General features: G+C 34.0%; 1 protein-coding gene across 1 annotated transcript; it reads left to right on the top strand.

The window, feature by feature from the left end:
* Nucleotides 1–6,192: 6,192 nt before the first annotated feature.
* Nucleotides 6,193–7,617, top strand: LOC120069282 (lignin-forming anionic peroxidase-like). The gene is made up of 3 exons (XM_039021001.2): nucleotides 6,193–6,661; nucleotides 6,770–6,935; nucleotides 7,014–7,617. Exons 1-3 carry the CDS (start codon nucleotides 6,266–6,268, stop codon nucleotides 7,397–7,399), a joined length of 948 nt encoding a protein of 315 aa, XP_038876929.1. The 5' UTR covers nucleotides 6,193–6,265; the 3' UTR covers nucleotides 7,400–7,617.
* Nucleotides 7,618–7,988: the final 371 nt, after the last annotated feature.

Below are 7,988 nucleotides of genomic sequence, written 5' to 3'. Positions count from 1 at the left end.
GTGTGAACACATCTTGGACCAAGAGAAAGTGTGTGGCGCCACATCGTTCAAGCCCTGGAATCAGTCCTTAAGGGAGCTATTTATTTACTTACCCCTGCTTCGGGGAAGGAGTGAATTCCATCTTGTCGTGCTGAGTTCCCAGCTCCTAAATCATACGAATCCTCAAAATAGTAGGCTTGAATCGGAGACCTGGCCACTCGCACCCATACAAATCAAAGGACCGCCCTCAATGGCAGGAGTTCCCAACTCACTCAGGATTGAGGTCATGTTACCTATGGTCATCCTAGTGAAGTGAAGTCTCTGTCATGAATGGTGCTATATAACGAGACGTTAACATTTCGTGGTCAGGTCTTATACAAACTCTTTGTATAGAACGCCCCCGCTCGCAGGTCCCCTACACGAATGATCAGGATCAGACCATCTGTGACAAGTCACAACACTTGTGACCATTCCACAAAGCGGGTCGCATCCGTAGCATTATCAGGATAAGGTTTCCCTTCTGTATCCATATACTATAAACCATTTTTGTTATCACTCAAAATATGATCCATTTGTATGTCACCACATACATGCTTAAGTTATATACTGATAACTAGGGATTTTATGTTTATTTGTTTGTGGTAAAGAAAATAAAACATACAACTGAGCAAAAAAACAAAGTGTGAAGTAAATATCATATATTATACAAAACAAGCGTTCGTACAAACTATTTACAAACTACAAGACACGAGATTTTAGGGAATCAACCCCAACAGTATGTAGAAGATATCCTACTCATTGGGAATGATGTAGGTCTACTGACATCAGTTAAGAACTGGCTAGCGACCCATTCGAAATGAAATATTTGGGAGAGGCTTAGTTTGTTCTTGGTATTTAGATCTTTCGGGATCAGAAGAATATTAGCACTGTTTCAAGCATCGTACATTAACAAGATGTTCCTCAAGTACTCGATGCAGAACTCCAAAAGGGCCTATTGCTTTTCAGGCATGGAGTTACATTGTCTAAAGAAATGTGTCCTAAGACACCTCAAGAGGTTTAGAAGATGAGACAGGTCCCCTATGCATCTGCCGTTGGCAGTTTGATGGTATGCGATGTTGTGTACTAGACCAAACATTTGCTATGTTGTGGGGATTGTCAGTAAGTATTAGTCTAATCTAGGACAGGGTCATTGGACCATAGTAAAAAACATCATTAAGTATCTTCAGAGAACGAGGGACTACATGCTTGTGTATGGATCTAAGAATTTGATCCTTACTGGATACACGAACTCTGAATTTCAGACTGATAAGGATTCTCGGAAATCCACTTCAGGGTCAGTATTCACTTTCAACGGAGGAGCTATAGTGTGGCGAAGCACTAAGCAGGGGTGCATTGCCGACTCCACGATAGAGGTCGAGTACGTAGTGATTTGCGAAGTTGCTAAGGAGGCCATTTGGCTAAGGAAGTTCCTGACTGATCTGGAAGCTATTCCAGACATGTCTAGGCCCATCACCCTCTATTGTGACAATAGTGGTGTTGTGGCAAACTCCAGGGAGCCCAGGAGTCACAAGAGCGACAAACATATAGAACGGAAGTATCATCTCATTCGTGAGATAGTGCGAGAGGACGTGATAGTCACAAAGATCTCTTCGGAACACAACGTTGCAGACCCGTTTACGAAGGCTCTCACAACTACCATTTTTTAGGGTTACTTTTAGAGCATGGGTCTACGGGACTACCCGCGACTGGACTATGGCAAGTGGAAGATTTTTGTATTGGGCCTTAGTGCCCTAGTTTATTGTTTTGTACTACTTGTTTTGTATACCCCACTCGCTTAAGGACAAATGGGAGATTGTTAGGGTTGATGCCTTAAACTTTCATTGGGTCCTGTAGTTTGTAAACACCTGTATTGAACAAATGCTTGTGATGTAATAATATGAGATATTTTCTTCACTGTTGTTATGAAACATGAGACGTTTTATTTGCTTTACCACAAACCAATAAACTAAGATCCCTGATTGTCGTTATAACTTAAGCATGTATGTAAAGACATACAGGTGGATCATATCTTAAGTGATAACCAAAATGGTCTGTAGTATATGGATATAGAAGGGAAACCTTATCCTAGTTACACTACGGATGCGACCTTCTTTGTAGATTGTTACAAGTGTTGTGACGTGTTACAAATGGTATGATCTTGATAATTCATGTAGAGACATGAGAGCGGGGGCGTCCTATACAAAGGAGTTTGTATAAGACCGGACCACGAAGTGTATAGTCTCGTTATATAACACCGTTCATGACAGAGACTTCACTTCACTAGGATGACCATAGGTAACATGACCTCAATCTTGAATGAGTTGAGAACTCCTGCCTTTGATGGCAGTCCTTTGATTTGCATGGGTGTGAGTGACCAAATTGCCGACTCAAACTTACCACTTTGGAGATTCGTCTGATTGGGGAGCTGGGAACTCAGCTACATAAGATGGAATTCACTTCTTCCCCTAAGCAGAGGTAAGTAGATAGATTGCTCCCTTAAGGGCTGATTCCGGGACTTGAACGATATGGTACTATACACCTTCTCATGGTCCGAGAGGTGTGCACTCATAGTAGGACTATGGGATATTGTTCATTAGAGGGATCAATGGTACTTAAGAAGTTAAATGTAACTACGGGGACAAAACGGTAAATTGGCCCAACTGTACTTATGAGCATCTGTGAAGGGTTATCGTACTGTTGATTGGTTATATTCGATGGACACATAAATATATCTGTGGTAAGAAGAGTGTAGCTGTCGATCTTTAGTGGAGTGTCCGGCAGTTAACAGATGGTGGATCTCATGGCTAAAGAGTTTAGTCAGCTATTCACGTACCGTTAGAGCTTCAAGCTACAGGTCCATAAGGTCTTCCTTGTAGTTCAATGGATTCAAATTGAGAATCAGTTTCTGGGTCAGTTTGAAGTGTTCAAATTAACAAGAGGGAGTTTGATTATATATGATATGATTAAACTGGTTTAGTTATATATGATATAATTGATATGATGTATGAGATACATTAAATTGGAGGAAAAAGGATATAAATATGATTTATATCAAGTAAAGGAGAAAAAGACTATGGTTTAAATGTTGCATGATGTGATATTAAAACTATAGGTTATAAATATAATATGATAAGTTAGTTATTATATTTATTTATATTTAAAACAATTATTATATAATTGTTGGTGGTTTTCTCCATAACCTTGCATTCAGTTTTCATAACTGAAGGATAAAATGAAAAAGGTTTTCATTTTGTAAAAGAATCGAAGTATCGCTTGATAAATTGTACACGGTCTATCGTTTAGCTAACGAGAGCCTACGCGATAGCTTTACGTGTTTCCTAAACGATCGTGTAGCTTTTACTAAACGATCATGCGCTTGAGCAAGATTCACTAAACGATCGTCCAGACGATCAAGACACCTTACCTAAACGATCGTGTACCTTTTCTAAACGATCAAGCACTAGTCAATAATAGACTCTAAACTCTTCCACTTGCTTATTTGTTGAATTCGATCGTTCTTTCTTACTTCCCTTTACTTTCAATAGAGTTGATGGTCAGATTTGATCATCGAAGGTGATCGTCAAAATTGGTCACATGGATGGGGTAGTTGCATGGAGTTGGACGTCGAAGATGGTTGATGGAGATGATTGTCGGAGTTTGGTAGCAGGAGGTGGCTGTTGAAGCATGTCGTTGATGATGGTTGCTGTCGGAGTTCGGTGCCAAAGGTGATTTTTGGAGTTGATTGACGAAGATGGTTGCCGAAGTTAGCCACCGAAGGTGGTTGTCGAAGCATGTCGCCAATGATTACCTCAAAACGAGATGCTTCAAACGCAGTAAATCTGAGGTGAACCACAAACGGATGGAGCTGGACCTGAGGCAAACCACGAATAGACGACATTAGATTTGAGGTAAGAACAACAAATCTGAAGCTAGGTCGACCTTAGATCTGAAGTTGGGCCTAAGGTTGTAGAGCCCCACAAACGGACATTGCACCATTAATATGGGTTGATCGACAATAGATTTGGCCGAGCAATGCTAGATCTATTTGGTGCGTGCTGGATCTAATGTTGTACAGCTCATAGATGGACACCAGATCTAGGAAGAGCATGATTTCACCGCCATTAGGTGTTAGTTTATGCCCTAATTTATCGTGTTAGCATTATTATTATATAATATAAAGTATATATTTACAAACTAATTAAATATACATTTATATATATGACAAATTATGTGAAATATATATCTCAATAGAGACAAGACTAAAATTAAAATATAGACTATGGGAGTATCTATTAATACTTGTTCTAAATACATTTTAAGTAAACTTTGTATATCTATACATAAAAAACAAAACACAATGAAAATGAAGATATGTAACCATAATTCTGCATTAAATGTAGTGCTCTAAAATTGAGGATTCTAAATTTTAAGTCAAAATCCATAATTTTTTTAAGAAAGGTATATATTTGTAAAATATCTAAATATACTTGTGTATACATGACAAAGAATGTGGAATAGATATCTCAACAGAAACAAGACTAAAATTAAAATATGTATATATTATATAATAACCTTAAATTTGTAATTCTTCTAAATGCATGTGAAACAACTCCATGTATATTTGAAATAAACAAAGTTGAATGACTGATCTTGAATATCAATAAAATAATACAAGAAAGAACTTAACGTCACACGTAAAGAAGGAAACTCAAACATAATTAACATATCATATTTCTTAATTTTATGGATATTTGTCATATTAGTTAATAAATAAAATAAGAAATCATTAAATGAGAATCCATAATTAATTATAATATGTAATGTAATTAATGATTGTTCAAAAGATAAAATCTCAAAATAATTAATATTAAATACAATTTGATTTTTTAAAAATATTTTAATTATAGAATAATACAAAAATTTAATATTTGAGAGAATGTATCATAAGGTTAAAATTTTCCAAAAATTTGTACTTCTGTTATGACCTAGAAATCTAGGTTTATAATACGTATCACAAGATTAAAATTGTCTTAATAAAATGTAGAAATCTAATTATGAAATATAATTAAAGTTAGAGAATATTTGTGAAACATTTCTCTATATATTTTTTTTAATTTAAGCTTTAAATAAATAGCCAGCCATACAATTTCCTTACTTTGAACATTTGGAATTTCTTTAGTTTTGAAAACTATTTTTTTTTTTAATTTGAAAACTATTTGAAAATAAGTTTTGAAAACTATTTTTTTTAGTTTTCATAATTTTCACATAGTATTTTAAACCATTAGTAAAAGTAGAATACAAGGAAAGAAATTTGGAATGGAAGTAGTGTCTATAAAATTAATTTTAAAAAATAATAACAAAAAATCAAGGTTGTAACCATTTCGTTTTTTGCTTTTAATTTTTTTTTTTATTTAAAATTAAGCCTATTTTCTTTCTATTTTTTAATTGATTTGCAGCTTTCTTAAGTATAATGATTGAATTTTTAGTCAAATTTCAAAAAATAATTTTTGAAAAGTTACTTTTTAAAATTTTAAAATTTGAACTTGGTTTATTAAACAATTAGTAAAAAGTAGATAACAAATTAAAAAAATTTGAAAGTAGAAGTAATGTCTATAGATTTACTTTTAAAAAATAAAAATAAAAAACAAAATAATTACCTAATAGAATCTAATTATAAAGATTTGATTTTATTTTTGAAATTTGTTTTAGACTTCAAAACATATTCTTAAAGATTGCGAAAAACATACAAAAAAAAAATTGAATTTCAAGAACTAAAACAGAAAATAAAAACTATTAAAAAATAATAAAAAGATAATTAATCAGCATGTACTGAAGATCCATTAAAAAAAACTAAGATTTAATTAATTTTTATTGGCAGTTAATCACTAAGAGAATTTAGAAGTAAATTTAAACGTGAGTTTTTAATTTGAACATTGAAAATTAAAGTAATTAATATGATATATGAAATAAAAGACATTCCAAGAAGCTTCCGATGTTGCAATAAAGTTGACCGGCGCAGTTTTTGGTTGACTATTTGATATTATCCAATCACACATCAAAGTTGACCTTTTCAAAAGACAACCTTACTTGGTGTCTCATGGCGGCTTATTTCTTTATCCATGCCAAAAACTTCATTTGTTGTTCTCTATATAACACTCTTCCCATCTTCATTTCTCTTCATCACCTTTTTCACTCTTTCAACATCACAAAATCAAAGGCATTCTAGTGAGACCACTTTGAAATCGCAATGTCTCGAGTAATCGTTGTTACTACGTTGTCGTTGTTGCTTTTTGATATAATTTGTGATGCCCAACTTTCATCCACATTTTACGATCAAACTTGTCCCACTGCACTCAATACTATCAGAACTGTTGTCAGGCAAGCAGTTTCTCAAGAGCGTCGAATGGCTGCCTCTCTCATTCGCCTCCATTTCCATGATTGTTTCGTTCAAGGTTGTGATGGATCGATATTGCTTGATGACACTCCTTCCATGATTGGTGAACAAAATGCAGCTCCAAACAGAAACTCTGCAAGAGGTTATGGGGTGATACACAAGGCTAAAACTGAAGTTGAGAAGATATGTCCTGGCGTTGTATCTTGTGCAGATATTCTTTCAGTGGCTGCAAGAGATGCATCTTTTGCTGTGAGTTTGTTTGTTTGTTTGTTTTTTATTGACTATGTGCATGAATAACCTATTAAAATGTTACAAAATATATATATTTTTTTAATATTGTATGTTATTACAAAATAGGTTGGAGGTCCATCTTGGACAGTAAAACTTGGAAGAAGAGATTCTACCATTGCAAGCAAAACTCTAGCTGAAAGTGAGTTACCAGGCTTCCAAGAAAGCCTTGATAGACTTATATCCATTTTTGCAAATAAAGGTCTCAATGCTAGAGACATGGTTGCACTGTCAGGTAGTAAAATACGATATATTTGTTTAATTCTCTTGTAAACATTATATGTCCATCCAATTGATACCAACTCTACTACAGGTTCTCACACCATAGGACAAGCTCAATGCTTTCTTTTTCGCAATAGGATATACAACCAAAGTAATATTGATGCGGGATTCGCTAGTACTCGTCGTAGAAATTGTCCTACAACTGGTGGAAATGGAAATTTGGCACCACTTGATTTGGTTACACCTAATTCCTTTGACAATAACTACTTCAAAAATCTGATGCAAAAGAAAGGATTACTTGAAACGGATCAAGTTCTCTTCAATGGAGGATCAACAGATAGTATCGTCACAGAGTATAGTAGGAATCCAGCTGCATTCAAATCAGATTTTGCCACAGCAATGATAAAAATGGGTGACATTCAACCTCTCACTGGGATAGAAGGACAAATAAGAAATATATGTGGTGCGGTGAACTAAAAAATTAATTTGTTTTATTAGATGTCTATACTTTTGTGCAAGATGATTATATCTTAAATCAATTTATTCATTTGTTATGTAATTTCTATTTTTCATTAATAGTTCATTCACTTGTGTATTATTGATCCATATTATTATTTCAAGTGTAATTATCTTTGTAATTCTAATTTCAATGGTAATAAAGATATACATACGCATGTTCCTTGCCGATCAAACAAGGCCGACTCCTTGGGGACTCACATATGTTGCTAATGTTGCTAATCTATGAAATATAGACATAGATACGATTACACGATACGGATACGATAAGATACGGCGATTCGATAATTTCTAAAAGATTAAGATACGGATACATCTAAAGATACATCATTTTTTTTTATATATATTTCTAAAAGATGAGGATACTGATATATTGAAGATATATTTTTTTTTTCTTAAAAAAATCTAGAATATAGATAAATTTAGAATACAAGTTAATAACAATAGCACAAAATAGAATACAAACACTGAAATACAATACAAAAGAAAGCAACATCTAAGATGATGAAGTAAAATAGTTAATAAAATGCAATAGAAAAATGACTCATAT

Source organism: Benincasa hispida, chromosome 7, assembly GCF_027475165.1.
Source record: "Benincasa hispida cultivar pf3 chromosome 7, pf3_genome.v1.1, whole genome shotgun sequence".
Taxonomy (NCBI): domain Eukaryota; kingdom Viridiplantae; phylum Streptophyta; class Magnoliopsida; order Cucurbitales; family Cucurbitaceae; genus Benincasa; species Benincasa hispida.
Note: the sequence above shows the minus strand (reverse complement) of the source record. Positions and strands in the feature narration are given on the sequence as shown.